The sequence below is a fragment of the Scyliorhinus torazame genome, chromosome 21 (genome assembly GCF_047496885.1).
Source record: "Scyliorhinus torazame isolate Kashiwa2021f chromosome 21, sScyTor2.1, whole genome shotgun sequence".
Taxonomy (NCBI): Eukaryota; Metazoa; Chordata; class Chondrichthyes; order Carcharhiniformes; family Scyliorhinidae; genus Scyliorhinus; species Scyliorhinus torazame.
In genome coordinates, this window is record NC_092727.1 from 46,664,323 (window position 1) to 46,691,074 (window position 26,752).

Consider the following 26,752-nt stretch of genomic DNA (forward strand, 5'->3'; position numbering starts at 1 on the left):
TTGGAAAGGCTTTGCAAAGGCTATGTCCAAGGTCTTGGATACTCGGGTAAAACCGAGCTGGGGGATAGCGATATTTGGGGTATCAGACGATCCGGGAGTGCAGGAGTCAAAAGAGGCCGGAGTTCTGGCCTTTGCTCCTTGGTAGCCCGGAGAAGGCTCTTGTTAATGTGGAAGGACGCGAAACCCCCAAGCGTAGAGGCTTTGGTCAGTGACATGGTGGGATTTCTTAGGTTGGAGAGGATAAAGTTTGCCTTGCGAGAGTCCTTGCAAGGGTTCTCCAGGCGGTGGCAACCGTTCCTTGACTTTCTCGCAGAACGTTAGGTGGAGGTCAGCAACAGCAGCAAACTGGGGGGAGGTGGGGGATAGTTTGGGTGGTGGATGGATTTTGTTTGTAAAGGGCAGGTACTCCACCTTGTTTTGTTAAATTGTTAAATGGTTAAGTCGTTTTCTGTTGTATTGCTATGTTTTCTTTTCGTTGTTTTTCTTTTTGTAGTGGTTTGTAAAAATTATTGAAAAATTTTGAATAAAAACAAATGTAAAAATTATTTTTTTTAAAAATCCATACTCCCAGAATACCTTGATCCACTGCAATTCGCATACCGCCACAACCGGTCCACAGCAGACGCTATCTCTCTGGCCCTACTCGCATCCCTGGAGCATCTCAAAATCAAGGACTCCTCCGCCAGACTTCTATTCATTGACTACAGCGCCGCTTTTAACACCATAATGCCAGCCAAGCTCATAACCAAACTCCAAAACATAGGACTTGTTTCCTCGCTCTGCAACTGGATCCTTGATTTCCTGACCCATAGACCACAATCAGTAAGGGTAAGCAACAACACCTCCTCCACGATAGTTCTCAATACCAGGACCCCGCAAGGCTGCGTACTTAGGCCCACTATATTACTTCTACACACGATCGTCTCAATTCAATCTACAAGTTTGCTGATGACATGACTGTAGCGAACAACAATAAGTCAGAGTACAGGAAGGAGATAGAGAACCTAGTGGCATGATGCAACAACAACAATCTCTCCCTCAATAATAATAAGAATAATCTTTATTGTCACAAGTAGGCTTACATTAACACTGCAATGAAGTTACTGTGAAAAGCCCCCAGTCGTCACACTCCGGGGCCTGTTCGGGAACACAGAGGGAGAATTTAGAATATCCAATGTCAGCCTGACTAAGGAGCTGGTCATCAACTTCAGGAAGCGGAATGTTGCACACACCCCTGTCAGCATCAAAGATGCTGAGATGGAGATGACTGACAGCTTCAAATTCTTAGGTGTACACATCACCAACAATCTGTCCTGGTCCACCCACGTCGATGCTATGACCAAGAAAGCACACCAGTGCCTACACTTCCTCAGGAACCTAAGGAAATTCAGCATGTTCACATGGACTCTTACCAATTTTTACAGGTGCACCAGAGAAAGCAACCTATCTGTCTGCATCGCAGCCTGGTATGGCAACTACTCGGCCCAAGACCGTAAGAAACTACAGAGTGTCATGAACACAGCCCAGTCCATTACATAAATCCGCCTCCCATCCATTGACTCTTGTCTATACCTCCCTAACAGATTCAAAAACAGCTTCTTCCCCACTATTACCAGACTCCTGAATGACCGACTTCCGGACTGAACTGATCTCTCTACTCATCTTCTCTACTGTTGTGGCACTATACACCGTATGCTTCACCCGATGTCTATGTATTTATATTGTGTATTTGTCGTATGTCCTATGTTTTTCATGTATAGAACGATCTGCCTGGGCTGTATGCAGAACAATACCTTTCACTGTACCTCAGTACATGTGACAATAAATCTAAATCAATGTGATTACAGTAAGATACAGGATTTACATAATATACTCATCATTTTGTTCACACTCATCATTTTGTTCTCAAAGCAATGTTCCAGTAGCTCAGCAATATGAAACATGCCAATAAACTGCTCTTGTAAGAGGGAACCATACTGTTAAGAGCCACAGGAAAATTCATGCAAAATAAACATTCAAATTATATCTTCTTTTTAAAAGAAAATTTACAGTACCCAATTCATTCTTTCCAATTAAGGGGCAATTTAGCGTAGCCAATCCACCTACCCTGCAAATCTTTGGGTTGTGGGGGCGAAACCCACGCAAACAAGGGAAGAATGTGCAAACTCCACATGGACAGTGACCCAGAGCCGGGATAGAACCTGGGACCTCGGCGCTGTGAGGAAGCAGTGCTACCCACTGCGCCACCGTGCTGCCCACTTCAAATTATATCTTCAATGACTGATGAGAGAAATTGTACAAGTTTAAAAATGGCATCAAATCTAGGCAGCTATTGTGTTCAACCCACTACAAACTAAAATACAGAGTATTAAAAGGCACATTCTTGTATTCCTAGCTTAATAAGATGAAGAGGAAATTAATATGTTGTTTAAAAGTTTCTTACTGCTTCATAAGATCGCTGTTGTTGCTGCTGTTTGCGAATTTGGGCATACTTGCTCACACGGTGCTTCACCTCATCTTGAAAACGCTTCAAATTCTCCTGTTTCGCTTTATGGATTTCCTTTAATTGCTCATCAACTTCAACAGCTGAAATCTAAGGGTAAAGAAACCATCTTTAACAGAATACTACATGATTCAGAGCAGCTAAAAAGTATTATTACAATGCAGGTGTTATCATTACACAGCTGTTATTGCAAGTATAAAGTAAAGCCCTTTCAATAGCTAGTAGCAACATTTTAAACATTTAAAAGAAAAAGAGAGACTATGGTGATGATACATCTTGTGGTGGTGTAACAGAGTAAGTGATATGGGAACTTTCATAAAAAGGCTTCTCTTTAAAAAAAGCACACAGAAGGTGGTCACCTCACAGCTATACTTTGGTGAAAAATTGTTGAATTGAACAGTCGAGGCAGCATTTTTTGCTGAATCTAATTTTCCAAAACTCTGAGAGGCTTCTCTCGAAATAATATACGAAAAATATCAATGATTTCTGTGCTCAATTTCAAGAACTGCAAATATAAATTTATAGCTATAAACTTAAATGAGAGATATCGAATAGCTAGGATTCAAAAACTGGTTGAAACTAGGATTATACACATGAAAAAAAAAACTTGTATTTGGAGGCTTTTGAGCAAGGTTCCTCAAGTGCATGCTGAAAACACAGCAGTTCTGCACATACAATAAAATTGAATTATGCCTTCAGAATTGTTGAGCTATTTAAAATCAGAATTACTGAGATTTCTTCAAAACAAAATAGTACATTAAGCAGTCCAGAATCTATTATGCCAACAAATAGGAACAGCATGGCAACTAAGGAATTGACAGAGACAATCATTCCATTTCCCAAGGCTATTATTGCCCTAGTTCTACACAGAACAGAAGCTTCGGAATTATATGTACTCAGATATCTGGGTCATCGTAATTCTCATTTTTAAGATAATTACATTTCTACACAGTTGATGTTTTACCTTTTGAAGGAAGTACATGGAGCATTTTTCCAAGATATAGCTGAATACAAATGGCGTTGCCAATTTATCCAAGTTATTAACATTTCAAGTACACAAAATTTTACTATTGAATATTCAGCATTAAACCATTTTCTCAGATCAATTCTACAAATTAATCACTTCAAAACACAGGTAAAAGAGTGTAATTTCTCTGGTACGCTCTCACTCTAGGAATGCTGAAACTGGACCACAAAAATATAGCAAATACTGGCATGAATGATTTAAAATCTTTGATCCTAAGATTGCCTGGTAATGTGAAACTAGCTGCTTGGACCAGTTTCATGTTAGGCTTGATCTGTAATCTGAACTATTAGCTGATCTTAACAGTAGAATTGCTACAATTGGGCTCAAACTAGACTAGTGGAGAGAAGGGAAAATCATCCAGGGCCCAATTCTCATTGTTACCTTTTACAGTGATTGCCAAGAAACACAGTAAGCAAAAACATGGGGCGCGATTCTCCACTCCCACGCTGGTTGGGAGAATCGCCTGGGCCGCCAAAATTTCCGGGGACGCCGGTCCGACGCCCTCCCGCGATTCTCCCAAGCGGCGGGAACGGCCCGGTCGAGTTTCGCGGGCCGCAGGCCGGAGAATCGCCGGAGACACCCAAAATGGCGATTCTCCGGCACCCCCGCTATTCTGAGGCCCGGATGGGACGAGCGGCCAGGCCAAAACGGCGGGTTCCTCCCAGCGCCGTCCACACCTGGTCGCTGCAGTCGTGGGCGGTGCGTGAACGCTGGGGGGTGGGGGGGGGGGGCGCCTGTGGGGAGGCGAGGGGGGATCCTGCACCAGGCTTCACCTTGAATGTGGGGTGGCCCGCGATCTGTGCCCACCGATCGTCGGGCCGTCATCTCTGAAGGAGGACCTCCTTCCTTCCGCGGCCCCCGCAAGATCTGTCCCCCATCTTCTTGCGGGGCGGATTTGGACTGGACGGCAACCACGCATGCGTGGATGACGTCCGTTATGCGGCGCCGGCCGCGTCATCTATGCGGCGCCGCTTTTACGCGGGCGACAAGGCCTGGCGCGGGTGGATGACGCGGCCCCGATACTGGCCCATTGTCAGGGCCTGAATCGGTCGGGACCGGGGCCGTTCCGCGCCGTTGTGAACCTCGACGGCGTTCATGACGGCGCGGCCACTTCGGCGTGGGAGTGGAAAATCCCGCCCATGGACTTTGATTCTCCATTCCCGCTGAGCGTCAAATTCTCCATCCTCGCAGTCAGTGGTAGCGAGGTGGAGTAGCAACGGAGAATCCTGCCCAACATCTGACTTCAGTGTGAAGCCTCATAGTTGAATAGCTCCAGACTGCATAGATTGACACTAAATGGTATTTGGATTAAGTTAGATTTGGCAAACAGTCAAAATAAGCTTACCTAACTATAGAGCACCATTACTAAGGTCATGTCACAGACAGCGGGTTGAGTAAGAATATTATTAATAGCAGGCACCAGTCCATCTTGGGAGATGATGGGCTGCAATCAGGGTCACTCCAGACTAAACATCACCCGTTGTGGCTGTAGAAGCGGACTCTTGTGTGACTGTCCTTCAAAAACTGGCACATGGGCAGCAAGGTAGCATAGTGGTTAGCACTACGGCTTCACAGCGCCAGGGTCCCAGGTTCGAATCCCGGCTTGGGTCACTGTCTGTGCACAGTCTGCATGCTCTCCCCGTGTCCACGTGGGTTTCCTCCGGATGCTCCGGTTTCCTCCCACAAGTCCCGAAAGACATGCTGTTGGGTGAATTGGACATTCTGAATTCTCCCTCCGTGTATCCGAACAGGCACCGTCACGTGGCGATTAGGGGCTTTTCACAGTAACTTCATTGCAGTGTTAATGTAAGCCGAGTTGTGACAATAAAGATTATTATTACGTGACTAGCATTGGCCCAAGATCAGCTGATTTTTGTTCCTTCCACTGGGTTTTCTTTTCTGCCATCTGGTCATTTCAGGCATCTGCCTATTCCAGGCCCCTCCTAATTACCTGGCACTCCAGTCAGCAGCAATGATTTCCCATCCATCAACTCCAATCCCAGTCAACTTGAGGTCTCACTTGAGGCAATCACAGACACGGGCAACTTGTTGGTCTTGTGCTGATAGCAAGCTCACCATGGAGCATGTCTTTGAAAATGCAGCTGTCAGCATTAGGTGCACGTGACACAGCCAATGGAATTACCACTGACTCAAACAGGCTGGGGATCCTTGCAGGCTGGTGTATCTCTGTTCACAGTCTTGCCAAGTTGAACAGCTTGTTCTCAGATTTGATATGCAGATTGGACACCCTTATTTGAGTTGCTGAAAACATACAATAAAAGCTGCATTAACATACAAGTTGAAAACATGCTATTTAAAGTTGAGACTCTCCCGAGTGCGATTCTCCGGAAAGATTTCTAAGTGTGGTAGCAATCGGGAACTGCCGCAAGCTTCCCGCCGCTCGGCCCGGCGAGGCTGAAAACGCTATTCAACATTAATTGGTCCACTTAACGAGGCCCCACGGGATTCTCACTGCAAATGAAGGCTCGCCAGCCAATTCACCGGCACTGCGCTCGCCAGTCCCCTGCTAACAAAGTCAAGCAGCACTTATTCAGCCAGCTCGCAACAATGGCGCCCAGGAGACCGGACCCAAGATTCGGGGATGCAGGTCTGGGGAGGCTCCTATACGCAGTGGAGGCCGAGAGAGATGTCCTGTCCCGGAGGGTCAGCCACAGGGCAGCCAGTGCTGCCTGGGACTATCTGGCAGCAGCTGTGAGCTCCGGGAGTGAGACCAGGAGGACTGTTCTCCTGTGCCGGAAAAAGGTCGACGACCTGCACCAGGCAGCACGAGTGAGTAGATACCAAAGCTCTGCCCCCCTACCCCAAGACCTTTCCACCCCCATGCCAGCAGCCAGCCCCCCGCCAGCTCTCCATGCAATCTCCAACTCTCCCTCCAAACCCCTCTCCCTTCAACTCCCTCAACCCTCCCTCACCCATAGAACTTACAGTGCAGAATAACAATAAGAATAATCTTTATTGTCACAAGTAGGCTTACATTAACACTGCATTGAAGTTACTGTGATAAGCCCCTAGTCGCCACATTCCGGCGCCTGTTCGGGTACACAGAGTGGGAATTCAGAATGTCCAATTCACCTAACATCACCTAAGAGGAGGCCCCTCGGCTCATTGGGTCTGCACCGGCCCTTGGAAAGTACACCCTACCTAAGCCCACACCTCCACCCTTCCTAGGCCAGCCCCCAGCTCGTGTCCCGCACCTCTTCAGGCCCACTCTCAGGCACCCACCGTCTCGACCATCTCCCGGTCACCTTTCGTCAGTCCCTCCCCTGTCAGCAGACGTCTGCCCCTCTCTCCCCCATAAACAAAATAACAGTCCCAACCCCCATCAACAAACTCACCACCTGCACTTCCGTGAGCTAGCCTGCCCAGCTAGCCTGGTAGCCCCCGCCCATGGCGCCAAGCATCCTACTCCCCCAGATTCCAGCCCCCGCCCCCCCCCCCCCGCTCGACCATCCTCCCAGTGAGAACTTAACAGTCCCCAAACACAAAGAAGAAAAAACAACCCACCATCAGCCATCAAGAATGAAACAAACCAAAACAGAGCAACGGCCCCAAATATAGTGCAAAAGTGGTTCATACAAAAAAGAAGAAAACCAAAATATAAACACTCCCTCCAGAGTTCAATGTCCTCATTCTCCTACCAGTCCATTGTCTCTAATAAATTCCATCGCCTCCTCTGGCAATCCAAAGTAGAGTTCCTAGCCTTCGTACGTTACCAACAGATGCATTGGGTACAACATGTCGAACTTCACCCCTTTCTTAACGAACATTCGTGCCACATATGCATCGGCGTCCGCTCCCTCAATGCCCTCCGGCAGGCCCACGATCCTCAAATTCTGCCTGTGCAACCTATTCTCCAGGTCCTCCACTTTATCCTGCAGCCTGTTCTGTTGATCTCTCCTCAACCCCACCTCTGCAGCCATTGAAGCGAGCTGCTCCTTGTGCTCTCCCACCACATCTGGGATCGCTTGGCCCTGGGGCTCCAACCTCATTTCCATGCAGTCGATCCCCACCTTTATAGGATCCACCAGCCTGGTCAGGTCCTACAAGGTCTCCTTCCTCTGCTGGGCAAATTTCTCGTTGAGAAAGGTCACTAACTGCTCTGTCGACCCCTGGGCCGGCAGGCTCGGACAGTGACCCTACGCCATCTTCCCGTGTCACAGATTCCACATCAGCTTTCAATGGTTGTTCCCTCCTTTTTTGACCACTTCTGGTCCACAAATCTATAAACTGGTGGGATACTCTGTTCTTCCACCTCTCCCGCACGTTATACCATCACTCAGCTTTGCCATTAGCCAGGGAAAAAGTCCAAAAAGTCCACAACGAGCGGGAGCCACCAAATGTGCGACCACTCACTCCATAGTCGCCCCCGGAAGCCTCAAGAGAAGATGTTAGACTGACAACCAGCAGTGGTCCCCACCCAGAGACCCGACATTCCCTGATTGATCCCCGCCATCCCCTGCACCCTGCCAATGCACTCCCAGCCGCAGTGGGCTCCACTCCCTGGACCGCAGACCCTGTACCCCGGAGACCCGGTCATAAAGTCATCTGGACGGGACTTCCGGGTGCGGCGATGACCAGCTAAGTCGCACGTTTCGGCAGCTCCCGGTGGAACGGACTTTTGGGCTCTTGATAGGAGCCCCAACGGCAATTTTAACGGCTAAAAACACCGTGCGGTAAACCAGAAGGGAATTCCCCCTGGACACAGATGGAAAAAGGAGAGGAAAGTGGCCGGATTGCAGCGGATCCTTTGGAACAGCGGCAAGGAAGGCAAGCAAAAACCAAGATGGCGTCGGAAGGTGGCAGTTTCATATGGGGCCCTGAACAACAAGAGTTCTTGAAATGCTGCGTGGAGGAGATAAAAAAGGAAATGAAGAAAGAGTTGTTGGCCCCGATACTACAGGCGATCGAAGGGCTAAAGGAGGAACAAAAGACCCAGGAGCAGGAGCTTCGGGTCGTGAAGGCGAAGGCAGCCGAGAATGAGGACGATATACAGGGCCTGGTGGTGAAGACGGAGATACAGGAGGCACATCAGAAACGATGTGTGGAGAGGTTGGAGGCACTGGAAAACAACGCAAGGAGGAACAACCTGAGGATTCTTGGTCTTCCTGAAGGTGTGGAGGGGGCGGACGTCGGGGCATATGTGAGCACGATGCTGCACACGTTAATGGGAGCGGAGGCCCCGACGGGTCCGTTGGAGGTGGAGGGAGCGTACCGAGTTATGGTGCGAGGATCGAGAGCAGGAGAAACTCCCAGAGCCATAGTGGTGAGATTCCTCCGTTTTAAGGATAGAGAAATGGTCCTTAGATGGGCGAAGAAAACTCGGTGCAGTAAATGGGAGAACGCGGTGATCCGCGTTTATCAAGACTGGAGTGCGGAGGTGGCGAGAAGGAGGGCGAGCTTTAATCGGGCCAAGGCGGTGCTTCATAAAAGGAAGATAAAATTTGGAATGCTGCAACCGGCAAGACTGTGGGTCACATATCAAGGGAGGCACCACTACTTTGAGACGGCGGATGAAGCGTGGACTTTTATTGTAGAAGAAAAACTGGAATGAGTGGATTATTAAAAAGAACGTTTGGACAAAGTGGTGGGGCGAATGTGGGGGGCGAAGAGGGGTTTTATGTTCTAATCCTGCGGTATGGTAACTTTTCTTTCTCCCACAGGTGGTGATGGGGGGAGGTGGGGAGGGAGAGGAGATGGGGCGTTGGCCATGGGGGGCGGGGCCAAGGGAGAAGCGCGGGCTTGGTTCCCGCGCTATGATAATTATGGCGGGAATAGAGAAGCAGGAAGGAGGGGGCGTCGCACGGTGCGAGCCGTGGTCACTGGGGGAAGCCGAGGTCAGCCAGAGTTTGCTGACTTCTGGGAGCAACACGGGGGGAGTAATTACGCTAGCGGGGGGTCTAGCGGGGGGGGGGTGGGAGGGGGGAATTACTGGGTTGCTGCTGCTGGGGAAAGGGGGGAGTGGGTACGGGAGAGGATGGGCGGGGGGGCACCGCCTGGGGGAGATACAGCTGCGTGGGAACTGGGTGAGAAGCTGGAAAAAGATGATGGCTAATCGGCAAGGGGGGGGGGGGTGGGAAGCCCCCCAACTCGGCTGATCACGTGGAACGTGAGAGGGCTCAACGGGCCGATAAAGAGGGCACGAGTACTCGCACACCTTAAGAAACTTAAAGCAGATGTGGTTATGTTACAGGAAACGCACCTGAAACTGATAGACCAGGTTAGGCTGCGCAAAGGATGGGTGGGGCAGGTGTTCCATTCGGGGCTGGATGCGAAAAACAGGGGGGTGGCTATATTAGTGGGGAAGCGGGTAATGTTCGAGGCAAAGACTATAGTGGCGGATAACGGGGGCAGATATGTGATGGTGAGTGGCAAACTACAGGGAGAGATGGTGGTTTTGGTAAACGTGTATGCCCCGAACTGGGATGATGCCAATTTTATGAGGCGAATGCTAGGACGCATTCCGGACCTAGAGACGGGAAAGCTGATAATGGGGGAGAACTTTAACACGGTGTTGGAACCAGGGCTGGATAGGTCGAAGTCCAGGACTGGTAGGAGGCCGGCAGCAGCCAAGGTGCTTAAAGATTTTATGGAGCAGATGGGAGGTGTGGTCCCGTGGAGATTCAGTAGACCTAGGAGTAAGGAGTTCTCGTTTTTCTCCTATGTCCATAAAGTCTATTCGCGCATTAGACTTTTTTGTGCTGGGTCGGGCATTGATCCCGAAGGTGAGGGGAACGGAATATACGGCTATAGCCATTTCGGATCATGCCCCACACTGGGTGGACTTGGAGATAGGGGAGGAAACAGGAGGGCGCCCACCCTGGAGAATGGACATGAGACTAATGGCGGATGAGGGGGTGTGTCTAAGGGTGAGGGGATGTATTGAAAAGTACTTGGAACTCAATGACAATGGGGAGGTCCAGGTGGGAGTGGTCTGGGAGGCGTTGAAGGCGGTGGTTAGGGGGGAGCTGATATCAATAAGGGCACATAAAGGGAAGCAGGAGAGTAAGGATCGGGAGCGGTTGCTGCAAGAACTTTTGAGGGTGGACAGACAATATGCGGAAGCACGGAGGAGGGATTGTACAGGGAAAGGCAAAGGCTGCATGTGGAATTTGACTTGCTGACTACAGGCACTGCAGAGGCACAATGGAGGAAGGCGCAGGGTGTACAGTATGAATATGGGGAGAAGGCGAGCAGATTGCTGGCACACCAATTGAGGAAAAGGGGAGCAGCGAGGGAAATAGGGGGAGTGAGGGACGAGGAAGGAGAGATGGAGCGGGGAGCGGAGAGAGTGAATGAAGTGTTCAAGACATTTTATAAAAAATTATATGAAGCTCAACCCCGGATGGGAGGGAGAGAATGATGGACTTTTTGGATCGGCTGGAAATTCCCAAGGTGAAAGAGCAGGAAAGGGTGGGACTGGGAGCACAGATCGAGGTAGAAGAAGTGGTGAAAGGAATTAGGAACATGCAGACGGGAAAGGCCCGGGACCGGATGGATTCCCAGTTGAATTCTACAGAAAATATTTGGACTTGCTCGCCCCGGTACTGACGAGGACCTTTAACGAGGCAAAGGAAAGGGGACAACTGCCCCCGACTATGTCTGAAGCAACGATATCGCTTCTCTTAAAGAAGGAAAAGGACCCGCTACAATGCGGGTCCTACAGACCAATTTCCCTCCTAAATGTGGATGCCAAGGTCCTGGCCAAGGTAATGGCAATGAGAATAGAGGAATGTGTCCCGGGGGTGGTTCACGAGGACCAAACTGGGTTTGTGAAGGGGAGACAGCTGAACACGAATATACGGAGGCTGTTAGGGGTAATGATGATGGCCCCACCAGAGGGTGAAACGGAGATAGTAGTGGCGATGGATGCCGAGAAAGCATTTGATAGAGTGGAATGGGATTATTTGTGGGAGGTGTTGAGGAGATTTGGTTTTGGAGAGGGGTATGTTAGATGGGTGCAGCTATTGTATAGGGCCCCAGAGGCGAGTGTGGTCACGAATGGACGGGGATCGGCATATTTTCGGCTCCATAGAGGGACAAGGCAGGGATGTCCTCTGTCCCCATTACTGTTTGCACTGGCGATTGAGCCCCTGGCGATAGCGCTGAGGGGTTCCAAGAGATGGAGGGGAGTACTTAGGGGAGGAGAAGAACACCGGGTATCTTTGTATGCGGATGATTTGCTACTATATGTGGCGGATCCGGCGGAGGGGATGCCAGAAATAATGCGGATACTTGGGGAGTTTGGGGATTTTTCAGGGTATAAATTGAACATGGGGAAGAGTGAGCTGTTTGTGGTGCATCCAGGGGAGCAGAGTAGAGAAATAGAGGAACCTACCGTTGAGGAAGGTAACAAGAGACTTTCGTTACCTGGGGATCCAGATAGCTAAGAATTGGGGCACATTGCACAGGCTAAATTTAACGCGGTTGGTGGAACAGATGGAGGAAGATTTCAACAGATGGGATATGGTAGCACTGTCAATGGCAGGGAGGGTGCAGGCGGTTAAGATGGTGGTCCTCCCGAGATTCCTCTTTGTGTTTCAGTGCCTCCCGGTGGTGATCACGAAGGCTTTTTTTTTTTTAAAAGGATAGAAAAGAGCATCATGGGTTTTGTTTGGGCCGGGAAGACTCCGAGAGTGAGGAAGGGATTCTTACAGTGTAGTAGGGATAGGGGGGGGCTGGCACTACCGAGCCTAAGTGAGTACTATTGGGCCGCTAATATTTCAATGGTGAGTAAGTGGATGGGAGAGGAGGAGGGAGCGGCGTGGAAGAGATTAGAGAGGGCGTCCTGTAGGGGGACTAGCCTGCAGGCTATGGTGACAGCCCCATTGCCGTTCTCACCGAGGAACTACACCACAAGCCCGGTGGTGGTAGCTACACTGAAGATTTGGGGACAGTGGAGACGACATAGGGGAAAGACTGGAGCATTGGGGGGGTCCCGATAAGAAACAACCATAGGTTTGCCCCGGGGGGAATGGATGGGGGATATGGAATGTGGCAAAGAGCAGAATAACGCAACTGAAAGATCTATTTGTGGATGGGAAGTTCGCAAGTCTGGGAGCGCTGACCGAGAAATATGGGTTGCCCCAAGGGAATGCATTCAGGTACATGCAATTGAGGGCTTTTGCGAGGCAACAGGTGAGGGGAATTTCCGCAGCTCCCGACACAAGAGGTGCAGGACAGAGTGATCTCAAAGAAATGGGTGGGGGATGGTAAGGTGTCAGATATATATAGGGAAATGAGGGACGAAGGGGAGACTATGGTGGATGAACTAAAAGGGAAATGGGAAGAAGAGCTAGGGGAGGAGATCGAGGAGGGGCTGTGGGCAGATGCCCTAAGCAGGGTAAACTCGTCGTCCTCGTGTGCCAGGCTAAGCCTGATTCAGTTTAAGGTATTACACAGGGCACATATGACTGGAACACGGCTCAGTACATTTTTTGGGGTGGAGGATAGGTGTGCGAGGTGCTCGAGAAGCCCAGCGAATCATACCCATATGTTTTGGTCATGCCCGGCACTACAGGGGTTTTGGATGGGGGTGACAAAGGCGCTTTCAAAAGTAGTAGGAGTCCGGGTCGAACCAAGCTGGGGGTTGGCTATATTTGGGGTTGCACAAGAGCCGGGAGTGCAGGAGGCGAGAGAGGCCGATGTTTTGGCCTTTGCGTCCCTAGTAGCCCGGCGCAGGATATTGTTAATGTGGAAAGAAGCCAAGCCCCCGGGGGTGGAGACCTGGATAAATGACATGGCGGGGTTCATAAAGCTAGAGCGGATTAAGTTCGTCCTAAGGGGGTCGGCTCAAGGGTTCACCAGGCGGTGGCAACCGTTCGTCGAATATCTTGCGGATAGATAGATGGGGGAAAAAAGAAGGCAGCAGCAGCAGCCCAGGATTTGGGGGGGGGGGGGGGGGGGGGGGGCGGGGGGGGGGGGGGGTGTAGCTTGTGACAAGGCAGTTGCCAATTAGGGCTAGTTTTCATTTTTGTTATTTAATATTTATTTATTTTTTGTTTTTTGTTTATATAAAATAGGTCATTGTTATCTGTGTTGTTATAATGTTGTGTAAAGGATACACAATGTACTGTGTTGGTTGACCAAAACTTTTCAATAAAATATTTATTTAAAAAAAATAAAGTCATCTGGACCATGCCGTGGACATGTCCCCGGAGCGGAGTCCCATTCCCTGGGTGTTCAGATGTTGCGTGCTGCGTGTGTGGTGTTGCCTCACACAGTGTATGGGCACAGTGTCCAGGCTTCAAGGTCTGATTATGATGCTAGGCAATGAGTCCCACATGGCCCGCCCATCCACAGGATCCACTTGGGTTGTGTGAAGTGCTCACGTAACCATGATTGCCAATTCCCTATTAGCAATAGCCTTCAGCCACAGGGCCCCGAGGCCTCATCAGTTTGTGGGGTTATGGGGTGGTCAGTGGAGCAGGGACAAAGGTTGCCCCGGAACAGATGCACGCGATCTAGGGGTTGGCATGCTGGTGCTATGTATGGTTGCCCGCTCCCCAGCACCTCTCCCCACACTCCCTTGGCAGCCTACCTCTGCAGAGGGTCCCCCAACCCCAGCCGAGTGTCCCCCAGGGGTGGCAAGCCCAGTGCCCCTGGGCTCTTTGCCTGTGTGCAAAGATGGCTACTCACCTCTTCAGCTCCCCACAGAAGCCCTTCTGCCAGGTTCAGGTTTTTAAAAAGTTGTACTAATCAGCATCACCATGACCACCGATGAATGACGGAATGCCGTTGGATATGAGGTGCTTCCCACTAATTGCATGGAAATAGGGCTTAAGTAGTGAGAATTGGTTTCTCGCTATGCTATGGTGAGATCCCGATTTCACCTACGGGAGCAAGTCGGTTGCATCGCAAACTGTTTGGGTGCCTGGCACGATTCTCGTTTTCAGTCTCTCCTGCTATTCACCAGCCTGGTTTCACTCAAGCAAGAGCGCAATGAGTCCGGAGAATCGTGCCCACTGTCTTTAAATCAAATCAAACCCTTTTTGGTAAATGTACACCAGAAAAAAGATGGATGTCATCATGGCCAGAACCCTTAGCAACCACAATGAATACTAAACAGTCTCTGTCAAACTTTTTTGCGATGTTTTACTACGTTAAAGGTGCTGTATAAATAATGCAGGTTGTTGCTAGAGAAGATTTACTGCTGAATTGCAACAATCACTTCAATCTCCACTAAATACGTTGTAGCAGAAAATGTATTCTCGAGCTTCACTCGATCTTTAGTAACACAATCACAGTGCCCGAAGCACTATAAGCAGCTATGAAAACATTGTTACTCCTGGAAATCAGTTTTGACATTTAAAATTTGAGTGATAAGTTGATTCTGCTGCACCCAGTATTTTCAAGAAAGTTGGGAAGGAATTGGGAAGGCTGGAGAAGAAAGACGTCTTAGATTACTGTAAAGATACCAGTTAGCCAACCATATGGTATATCAATCCACATCATCACTCGAGTTAGCTTGAGTCTCACTTACAAACACATGCCCTCTATTGGTCTGAAAGCTAAACTGGAGACATAAGATATATCTTTTACCTACATGGCAATGGGGATATCACGCCTCATAAAAAATTTGCGCAATATAAATGTTGAATGACAGTCAATAGTCCAACTTGTAACGATCACATCCAATGGAGACTAACTTTAAAATAAAATGCTACATTTCTGATTCCATTTTATCATTATGTATTGAAACTATAGAAGATAGGTTAAATTTCAGTGTTAGGGGAAAAAATGAGAGTGTTCGGTTTTTTTTCAACGTGTGTACAATAATCCAAAAGAATTCCAGGAGCAGAGACAGAACAATCAAGAGTCAAGAGAAGCAGCCCAGAGCAGCCGTAATACTGTGAAATAAAATTAAACCGGGGAAGGCATATTACCCATACAATTCTTGACCTAGCTCAGAAAAAAAAAACAGGTGGAAAGCCAAGTCGGCGGTAGAAAGATACAAATAAGAATAGTGATATTGTAGTGGTAAAATAATAATGCCTATGTTTAACTTAGTGAATACTGACCAACTTAAACTTGCAGATTAAATTACCCCACAATCAGCTCATCACATAAACACATCTGAAAACTGCTTTAAATTGCATAATTTCCACACACACACACACACACACCCATTTCCCGATCAAAGCAATGTTCACTGCTCAGTAGTAGTTCATTATATTCGGCAATGCCAGCACACCTCCCCTCCTTGCCCCCGTTCCAGAAAAGCCCTCCTGACCCACGGGGCCTTCCCCACCCACACAAAAGCAGAAATCAGCACATTGGCTTTTTTAAAGAACGCCTTCAGGACTAAGATTGGGAGGTTTTGAAACACGAACAAAAACCTTGGCAATACCGTCACTTTTAATGTCTGCACCCATCTTGCCAGCGACAACGGCAGCACATCCTACCACTTAAAGTCCCCTTCATCTGCTCCACCAGCTGTGTTCAAGTTCAACTTGTGCAACTGCGCCCAACCATGTGTCGTCTCAATGTCCAGGTCTCTAAATCTCACCTCATCTACCTTAAAACGGCAGCTCCCCATATCTCCTCTCCTGCCCTCTAGCCTCAATTGGGAGCACCTCACTCGTTCCTATGTTCAACTTGTACCCAGCGAATCAGCTAAAATCCCCATAATGCCCACAATACCACCCAACGGGTCCGAAATGTAGAACAGCAAGTCGTCCGCGTACAGAGAGGCTCTATGCTCGGCACCTCCCCACACAATCCCGCTCCAATCGCTCGACGCATTAAGCGCCATTGCCACTGGCTCTATTGCTAAAGCAAAGAGCAATGGGGAGAGCGGGCACCCCTGCCTAGTCACCCGATGCAGTCCAAAATACATCAAACTCACTTGGTTCGTCCGCACACTTGTGACCGGTGCCTTGTACAGCAACCGAACGCAGACCACAAACCCCTGCCCGAACCCAAACCGCCCCAGTACCTCCCACAGATATTCCCATTCCACCCGGTCAAACGCTTTCTCCGCATCCATCGCTACCATCACCTCTACTTCCTGCCCTTCCGAAGGCATCATAGTTACATTGAGTAGCCTCCTCACATTCAGTGACAGCCGCCTCCCTTTCACGAAACCAGTGTGATCCTAACGTATCACCCGGGACGCAGTCCTCGATTCACTAAGCCAGCATCTTCACCAACAACTTGGCTCAGTAATGATATCGGGCGGTACGACCCACACTGCTCTGATCCTTGCCCTTTTTCAATATCAAAAAGATCGAAACCTGCGATAGTGTAGGGGGAATTCCCCCCTCTCCTTAGCCTTGTTGTATGCCCTCACCAGCAGTGGCCCCAGCCCCCCCCCCCTTTAGAAAACCCCACTGGAAACCTGTCCAGACTCAAGGTCTTCCCTGCCAGCATCGGCCCCATACTCCATCACCTCCCTCAGCCCAATTGGGGCCCCCAATCTCTACACCAACTCCTCCTCCACCCAGGGAAACTCCTGCCCATCCAGGAACCGCTGCATTCCCTCCCCCCTGGCCGGGGCTCCGACTCAAATAATCTCCCGTAAAACGTCTTAAACATGTTGTTCACCCCCCTCCGGATCCAACACCACCCTACCCATCTCGTCCTTTACTCTGCCAATCTCTCTTGCCGCCTCTTGCTTCCTCAATTGGTGGGCCAGCATCCTACTCGTGTTCTCACCGTATTCATATCCTGCCCCTCTGGCCCTCCATAGCTGACCCAACGCCTTATCTTTGGACTCTAATCAGAAATCTATCTGGAGCCTCTGACTCTCCATCAACAGCCCTGCCACCGGGGTCTCTGAATATCTTCCATCCACTCTCAGGAACTCATCTACCAGCCTTGCCATCTCCGCCTGTTCTGCTTTCTCCCTATGCATCAGAATTAAGATACACTCTCCACTGATCACCGCCTTGAGTACCTCACACAGCGTGGCGGCCGTGCTCTCCCCCATATCATTTAGCTCCACATTCCCCCGGATTGCAGCCCTCATCCGCTCGAACATCCGCCAACAACCGCACATCCAAAATCCATTGCTGCCCCCCCCCCTCCCCCCCCGGTCCAATCACAAATCCACCCATGGTCCAAAACCACCCCCACCAGCAACGCCTTATCCATCACAAAAAACTCAATCTGGGAGTGCACCCGGTGCATGTGGGAGAAATATATAAACTCCTTCACCCTCAGCCTCCCAAACCTCCATGGATCTCCACCCCCTAACCCCCCCCCCCCCCCCCACCCCCATATGCTCCATAAACCCCTTCAGCTCCTTCCCCACTGCTGACACCTTACACACACCGCTCCCCTGCCGATCAACCATATCCCTTTTTGGGCCAGCCCCTGTCCCGCCATCGGATGTCCACCATCCTCGATCCTTTTCTGACTGCACCCATCAACCACGCCCTCGTCGGCAACCCCCCCCCCCCACCCTTAAACAAAACATCAACCCCATCCCCCTTGCCTGCCTCCTAACAACCCCCCACTGCACCCCCATTAGCTATCCTGTCCAGCTGGCATGGTGGTCCCTGCCCAAGGCCTCCAACCTCCCTACACCCAAATCCCCTCCCCCTCCATCCACACGTCACCAAAAAACAGCAAAAAGTGCACTCATCTCTATATTCCCCCATGAAAGGCCTGCCCCCCAGAAACTCTCAAAACAAAACAAACACTTTATAGGGAAAACAATTTAGAAAACAAACAGAGAGGCACCCGCACAAACTCCTCAAATCTCTGCTTTGATCGGTTTCACCACTTTGGCCAGGCCTTCATCTGCTCGTACCCTGGGTGTCAGGCACAGGGTAGAGTGGCACCCTGGCTCTCCCCCAGCATCTGGGCACCTTGGCACTGCCAGGCTGGCACTTTGACACAGTCACCTTGGTACTACCAAGGTGATCGGGTGCCTGGCAGCACTGCCAAGGTGGTAGTGCCAGGATGCCCAGGTGGTACTGCCAAGGGGGCTCTGAAAGTTGGGCAAGTATAAGGGCAGATATGAAGGGGCCTCCGGAGGGAGGGGGGAGGGGGGGGGGGGAGTGGGAGGGGGGGGGGGGAGGGGTGGGTGAAGGGTGGGGTCCTGAAAGGGGCGGGGGCCAAAAGGGGGTGTGGGAGGGCCTGAAAAAGGTGTCCCTCAGTGACCCATATCAGGGTGTCAACACTTGGGGGTGGGGTGGTGCCATGTGTGGGCGTGGTGGTGACATTGCTCGTGGGTGGGAGACCCTCAAGCTCATTTAGAGAACTGGGCATCCTTTCAGAATGGTGGTGTTATAACCTGCCTACTTACAATTGGCTGGGGACTAATGACTATCCCACAATCCTGTGGGAGTATGAACTTCCCCAATGAGGGGGGGCGGAGAAACTCCTAGTATAAATAAGCTGGCCAGTTCAGGAACCAGCAGGAAGGAGAAGGTAGCCAGGGAAGTTACTGCTACTGTTATGTATATATTGTTATAGTAAATAAATGTTATTATTTTGTATCCTTAAAACTCGTGCTGGATTCTTCGTGGCCCTTACAAAACTGGCGACGAAGGTAAAAGTGAATAGCTGTCTACACTGCTGAAGCCACCTCCCCGGGATTTTTGTTGGATACAGGTTGGAAGTTGTTTTCTATTATACCACGCCTCTGTACAGACATTTGGATGTTTTTGATGCTGCGCTGGAAAGCTGGAACCAGTACACACAACGGATGCATTACTATTTCCGGGCAAACAATATCACTGAAAACGAGCGCCAGGTGGTCATATTGCTCACCGCCTGCGGCCCGCATACGTTTGGGGTGATTAGGAGCCTTACGTACCCAGCTGCGCCGGACACCAAAACATTTGACGAACTTGTGAATATAGTGGGGCAACACTTTAACCCAACCCCGTCCACAATAGTCCAGCGTTACCGGTTTAATACCGCTGAGAGGACCCCTGGAGAATCCCTTGCCGATTTTTTTAAATCCAGGCTACGCGGGATTGCGGAATACTGTGACTATGGTGAGACCTTGTCAGAAATGTTACGCGACCGTTTGGTTTGCGGTATTAACAATGCAGCAACCCAAAGAAAGTTGTTAGCGGAGCCAACATTGACTTTTCAACAGGCAATACAAATAGTCTTGTCCCGAGAGAGTGCAGAGCGAGGAGTACAGGAGCTACAGGGAATGGAAGTGTATGCCTTGGGGCGCAACCCTTTCCGCCCACAAACGTCCCCCCGCGCTCCTGCGGTACCTTGGGCGAGGCAACGTCCGGACCGACGCCAGTGGCCATCGGACATTCCTCCCCGAAGGGAGCCTTCTCCAGAGCCAATGGATGAGGAGCCATGTCCGTGTCAGACTTGTAGGCCCCGACCCTGTCGCGGACGGCGGTCCTGGGGACGCCAGAGGCGCCGTCGTTCTGACCGAAACTGGGACCAGCCCAGAGGCCGTACCTTCCATGTGGATGAACCTGCGGTGACCACTCCTGAGGACGTGGAGACGGAGGACGACTGCCTGCAGCTGCATTGTGTGGCAGCTCCCCGTGTGGCCCCCATTAAGGTGACAGTATGGGTCAATGGCCACCCGCTGGAGATGGATACTAGCGCAGCGGTCTCAGTGATCGCCCAGAGGACATTCGACTGCATCAAGCAGGGTATACAGACCCTTACATTAACTGACTCACAGGCCAGGTTGGCCACCTACACGGGGGAACTACTGGACATTGCAGGAACTACAATGACCCCTGTTGTCTATGGGCGCCAGGAGGGGCGTTTCCCACTTATCGTGGTGCGCGGCCATGGGCCCAGCCTGTTGGGTCGGGACTGGTTGCGCCATTTGCGGTTGCAATGGCAGCACATCCTCCAAACAGTTTCTGGAGGGTTTACTGAGGTGCTAGGACGATACCTAGAGGTATTCCAGCACGGTTTGGGGAAAATAAAAGGGGCCGTAGCCCGTATCCAAGTTGAACCAGGAGCCACGCCGCGCTATTTCCGGGCGCGCCCAGTGCCTTACGCCTTGCTCGAGAAGGTAGAAGGGGAGCTCACTCGTTTGGGTATTATCAGGCCCGTCCGTTTTGCTGACTGGGCAGCACCAATTGTACCAGTAATGAAGCCAGATGCCACAGTTCGCTTGTGTGGCGACTATAAACTTACAGTGAATACAGTTTCCCGACTCGACCGATATCCAATGCCTCGCATAGAGGATCTCTACGCGAAACTTGCAGGTGGACTCTCGTTCACAAAATTAGATATGAGTCACGCCTACCTGCAGTTGGAGCTGGACCCTGCCTCCCGACCATATGTAACAATTAATATACACCGGGGCCTGTATGAATATACACTGGTGCCCTTTGGAGTATCCTCTGCTTGCGCAATTTTTCAACGTGTTATGGAGGGCATTTTGAGAGGTTTACCACGTGTGGCTGTCGACCTAGATGACGTGTTGATTACAGGGACGTCGGAGCAAGAGCATTTGGAAAATCTGGAGGCTGTCCTTAGACGCCTTTCGGAGGCTGGAGTCCGTTTACGTCGCACAAAGTGCGTATTTCAGTCAAAAGAAGTAGTCTACCTAGGTTATCGGGTGGACCGCGAGGGTCTGCACCCGGTTGCAGAGAAGGTGCGTGCAATTCAACATGCCCCCACCCCGACTGACTTTGCATCTTCGTTCTTTTCTCGGTCTCGTAAACTATTACGGGAAGTTCCTCCCCAATCTGGCAACTACGCTGGCCCCTTTGCACCTGCTGCTCAAGAAAAATCACACCTGGGTTTGGGGTCAGCCGCAAGAAACCGCTTTCCGGCGGGTAAAGCAACAATTGTCGTCGTCTGGGTTACTAACCCACTATGATCCGGGAAATCCTTTGCTCGTCACATGTGATGCATCCCCGTATGGTATTGGGGCCGTCCTGTCCCACAAGATGGAGAACGGGGCCGAGCAACCGATAGCTTTGGCCTCCCGCACATTGACTGCAGCGGAGAAAAAGTACGCGCAGATCGAGAAGGAGGGCCTGGCAGTGGTTTTCGCGGTGAAACGCTTCCACCAGTATGTGTACGGCCGCCATTTCACTATCGTGACTGATCATAAGCCCCTGCTGGGACTCTTCAGAGAGGATAAGCCAATACCGCCCATTGCTTCTGCACGGATCCAGCGCTGGGCTTTGTTGCTTGCTGCATATGAGTATTCTCTGGAGCACAAACCAGGTACGCAGATAGCAAATGCCGACGCACTGAGCCGATTGCCTTTATCGACCGGCCCCATGTCGACCCCCACGACCGGTGAGGTGGTTGCAACCCTAAATTTTATGGACACCTTGCCTGTCACGGCATCACAGATCCGTGAGTGGACCCAGACGGAGCCAGTCCTGTCAAACGTTCGGCACATAGTCCTGTATGGTGGGCAGCATAGACAGCTCCCAGGCGAGTTGCGGGCATTTTCCTCCAAGCTGTCAGGGTTCAGCGTGGAAGACAGCATCCTCTTGTGGGGGACGCGTGTGATTGTCCCGGAAAAAGGCCAGGAGCCGATATTATCAGACTTGCACAATGGGCATCCGGGCGTGACCAAGATGAAAATGTTGGCCCGGAGTTATGTCTGGTGGCCAGGCCTCGACACCGACATTGAGAAGGTGGCCCAAAACTGCTCCATTTGCCAGGAGCATCAGAAGCTTCCGCCGGCCGCGCCCCTACATCACTGGGAATGGCCAGGGCGGCCTTGGGCACGCTTGCATGCAGATTTCGCAGGCCCTTTTCAGGGATCCATGTTCCTTCTACTAATTGACGCCCAGTCCAAATGGCTGGAGGTGCATAAGATGCAGGGAACAACGTCCTGCGCAACAATTGAAAAGATGCGTTTATCGTTTAGTACGCATGGCCTCCCCGAGGTGCTGGTCACGGATAATGGCACTCCATTCACGAGTGAGGAGTTTGCTAGGTTTACTAAGATGACCGGCATCCGCCATATCCGCACTGCCCCTTACCACCGTGCAGTGCAGACATTCAAAAGAGGCCTAAAGAAGCAGTCTTCCGGATCAATGGACAAGAGACTGGCTCGCTTTTTGTTTACGTACAGGACCACCCCCCATGCAGTGACTGGGGTAGCTCCCGCAGAACTCCTAATGGGCCGGAGACTCCGCACCCGCCTTAGTATGGTTTTCCCGGACATTGGCGCAAAAGTACGCCGCACACAAGAACGGCAGGGACAGGGATTGTCTCGGCATCGTCCGATTCGGCAGTTTGCGCCCGGTGACCCAGTATTCCTGCGGAATTTTGCTGGTGGTGCCCAATGGGTTCCTGGTGTAATCCTTCGCCAGACAGGCCCTATATCTTACCAAGTGCAAGCCCAGGGTCGTCTCCAGCGAAAAACATGTAGACCACATCCGGTCCAGAAGATCATCCCCTCAAAAGATTCTCCGCCCCCGGAGCTCATTTCAACAGCCGCAAAGACCAGAGACAAGGGAAGGTAGTCCTCAAAATCTTCCACTGGTGCCTCACTCGAAGCCTGCGCAGGTCGTTACGGGACCAAATGGAGATAGAGACGCTGACATGACGGAGGCAGCAGACTCTGACTCCGAGATGGAGACACAGGATGCATCAGAGGGGGAATCCTCGGGTCCACGGGCCGTGGATGCACAACCGCGCCGTTCATCACGGAAGCGCCGGTCTCAGTCTCGTTACACGCCGCCTGATCCAGCGCCGCGTGCAAATGGCGTCCGGCCTGCGGCCAAACGAGTCCGACGCCTTCCTTCGCCAGGGTCTTCGGTGGATTCCTTGGACTTTGGGGGGGGAGGGATGTTATAACCTGCCTACTTACGATTGGCTGGGGACTAATGACTATCCCACAATCCTGTGGGGGTATGAACTTCCCCAATGAGGGGGGGCGGAGAAACTCCTAGTATAAATAAGCTGGCCAGTTCAGGAACTAGCAGGAAGCAGAAGGTAGCCAGGGAAGTTACTGCTACTGTTATGTATATATTGTTATAGTAAATAAATGTTATTATTTTGTATCCTTAAAACTCGTGCTGGATTCTTCGTGGCCCTTACAAAAGATGGCAAATCTTGGAGGAGCTGGTCTGACCAGTGAGTTCAGCTCTAAAGTGCTAGGAAAAAAAAAAAATTTTTTTAATCGCATTGCGGGCTAGCCCGGAGAGAAACATCCCGGAGCCTGAAAAAGTGATTAAGTAGCGGTGGGGAACTCGCCGACAAAGCCGGGGAGAAACTCCCACCCAAACCCGCCTGAAATTATACTTAGAAATTATTCCATTAGCTCGCGTCCATAATCTCACATATGGTAGCTTCTCAACATTCATTACTAATCCAAGTACACATATTGAACAAGGTTTCTTTTGTATCAAAAAATTAAAGCTTACCTGTCTCATGATGGTCTAATTGCTGGAACTCCCTCCCTAACACACATGGATTGCAGTGTTTTAAGGTGACGACTCACCACCATCTTCTCTGTTACGACTGGATCCAAGCTAGGTTCCCCAATTTATTCCCAATGGGATACCCCAAATTGTTATGCCCCAGGAGTGAGCAAGTGAAGCACATTCACACAGATTAGAAATGACAATGAAGTCCAAAAGTAAGTACCAAAAAAAAAATCAGTCTTTGACTAGACCGTGATGTGAAGATGTTAGAACGTTGCAATTCATGATTCCAGTAGCTCAAGTGAAGTGTCGGTTTTAAGAAACCAGTGATCTGCAGTTTAGAGGAGAAGCTGCCCAGTTTCCTTTTCAGCTGTGCACTTGCTACAGCAATCGGAGAGAGAGACTTACAAAACTTTCAGGTGTCTGTTGCCATCTATTCTTCTATCACAAGCTGACGCACCCAGCGCTAGTCATTAACATTAACATAGAATTTACAGTGCAGAAGGAGGCCATTCGGCCCATCAAGACTGCACCGGCTCTTCGAAAGAGCACCCTATCCAAGGTCAACATCTCCACCCGATCCCCATAACCCAGTAACCCCACCCAACACTAAGGGCAATTTGACACTAAGGGCAATTTATCATGGCCAATCCACCTAACCTGCACATCTTTGGACTGTGGGAGGAAACCGGTGCACCCGGAGGAAACCCACGCAGACACTGGGAGGATGTGCAGACTCCGCACAGACAGTGACCCAAGCCAGAATCAAACCTGGGACCCTGGAGCTGTGAAGCAATTGTGCTATCCACAATGCTACCGTGCTGCCCACTACCGACACTGACATTGTTTTAGAGCTGGTTTTTATTCCTATCTTTGTATATTCCTGGAAGGTGAAAATCCACAAACCTGTTTGGGGCATGGCTTATAGGATATTGTTCTTGCTGAGATGATAATCAACTTCCATTATTTCCACAGGAGATGACAGTTAGTTTTGAAATTGTTATGCCCCCGGAGTGAGTAAGGATGAACTGACTTTAATTCAACCCCCCAGTTGGTTGCAACAAGATTGATTTAAAAAGGATTCCTTCTCTTGTAGATATCTTTTCACAATCCCAGTAGTTATGTTTCGGAAGAAGCCAATTTAACCAGGCTTTCTAGCTACTCAATGCAAGAAAAATAATAAAGTACATGCATATATTCACACAGATTAGAAATGAGAATGAAGTCCAGGGGCTGGTTTAGCAGTGGGCTAAACAGCTGGCTTGGAATGCAGAACAAGGCCAGCAGTGCAGGTTCAATTCCCGTACCAGCCTCCCCAAACAAGCACCGGAATGTGGCGACTAGGGACTTTTCACAGTAACTTCATTGAAACCTACTTGTGTCAATGACAATGCGGACGGAAATTAGCGGAATGGGGCAACCCGGCCGTTGGGTAACGATTACAAAATGTCTCGAGGGCAGCATTCAGAATCCAGATGAACTACAGGTTGCCCACCAGGGATCCAGAATCAAGTTTAAATTTGGCTGTTGTTACCAGTTTCCATGGAAACACCCGCAAGAACGTGACCTCCCGTCGCCTTGTATTGATGGTTGTCGTTGCCCGCCCAATACTTACAAAGGCCGGGCTCGGCTCTCCGGGCCATTCCCTGGCGCACTCCACCCAGGCTCCCACCGGCACCACGGCCTGGTTTCTCTCAGCCAAAACCCGTGCCGCCCGCCAGCGCGAGTAATCGGGGCCCGGGGCTCTGCCGGGCCGGCTGCGCTCCGCTCTGAAGGTCATGGGGCGAGACGGAACCACCGCCCCCGCGCGCGCTTCCCGGCTCTCGCCTCCTTGTTCAGACCAACCGCCACTCACTCAGCTCTCGCGACAGCCATTCAGAATCACTCCGACCAATAGGGAAGCCGCGTTCACGAGACTGTGGCGGGCATCTTGGTAAAGGAGATCGAATTCTCACCGAATGGAGGCCGCTCGGCCGCTTCTGCCTGTGCCTGCTCTCTGTGCGAGCCTCGAAAGGGGAGGGCAGCCGCTGTGAAACTGTCTCGAGGAGCTGCAGACCTGTAAGAAATAAATTGCGATGGTCAAACTATGCAAAGAGGACATTCGAACAGAAGCCTCAGTGTCCTTGACAGCTTTCCAAAGTGTTATTTCAGCCATGGCAGTTCATCGTACCCTGGGTCCAGGGTGAAGCTAAAATGTAACGGCTGCCTGGCCAATCGGCCCACTCGCTAACCATAAAAGCAGACTGGTCCTATAAAACTGCTTTAAATTTGCCACTTAATGGGCTAAATTGCCTGTGTATTATTCCTTGTGTCTGAATAAAGCTGGTAGTCTTACAGTTGAAGTAGATGCTTTATTGTGTGAGTTTGTTCTCCAGCACTTATACCTTACATCTGAGCTGCCTGTCTGTCCTGCTCACCAGCTGCCGTTCCTGTGAAGAGTGCCCCCTGACTTCCTGTTTTGTCTATTATATACATCTCTGGTGCTCCCTCTAGTCGTTACTTAGTTGTGTATTTACATTAACCCCTTGTGTATATGCAGTGATGCATATCACTACATCCCCCTTTTTTAAACATATTTTCGTTACGTTGTTAAAGAAAATTGTACAAAACATGTAGATGAATGATGATATGTACAAGTTGTGATGATATTGATAATTATACAAAGCCAATTAATATTTATGTGTCCAACCTTATTTAAAAAATTTATGAGTCCAACTTTATGAATTTATCCGGTTGCGATTTTTTTTCTTCTTCTGTTGTTCATTTGGTGATGTGAATGTTGCCAGTGTTCTTGTTTTTAAGTAACCAACAAGTCATCACAAGATGTTCGAATGGTCGAAGCCCTGATGTTGACTGACATGGGCTTTTTTCTGTGCTTGTGGTATCGATTTATTTATCATCTGCCTTGAAAGCTGGTGT

The 26,752-nt window shown here is 50.2% G+C and overlaps 1 protein-coding gene across 5 annotated transcripts in view; it reads right to left on the reverse strand.

The window, feature by feature from the left end:
• Positions 1-25,880, reverse strand: part of ccdc15 (coiled-coil domain containing 15) — a 72,715-nt gene extending 46,835 nt beyond the window's left edge. Inside the window, exons 1-3 of one of the 5 annotated variants that reach the window (XM_072486754.1) lie at positions 25,449-25,601; positions 5,482-5,792; positions 2,444-2,593 (exon numbers count right to left, since the gene is read on the reverse strand). In XM_072486754.1, coding sequence (XP_072342855.1) covers positions 2,444-2,490 — 47 coding nt within the window. In that variant the 5' untranslated portion in view covers positions 2,491-2,593; positions 5,482-5,792; positions 25,449-25,601. Of the gene's footprint in view, positions 1-2,443; positions 2,594-5,481; positions 5,793-25,448; positions 25,657-25,788 lie in introns of those variants that run through there. The other 4 variants (XM_072486755.1, XM_072486752.1, XM_072486751.1 and 1 more) reach the window with 4 other exon arrangements.
• Positions 25,881-26,752: the final 872 nt, after the last annotated feature.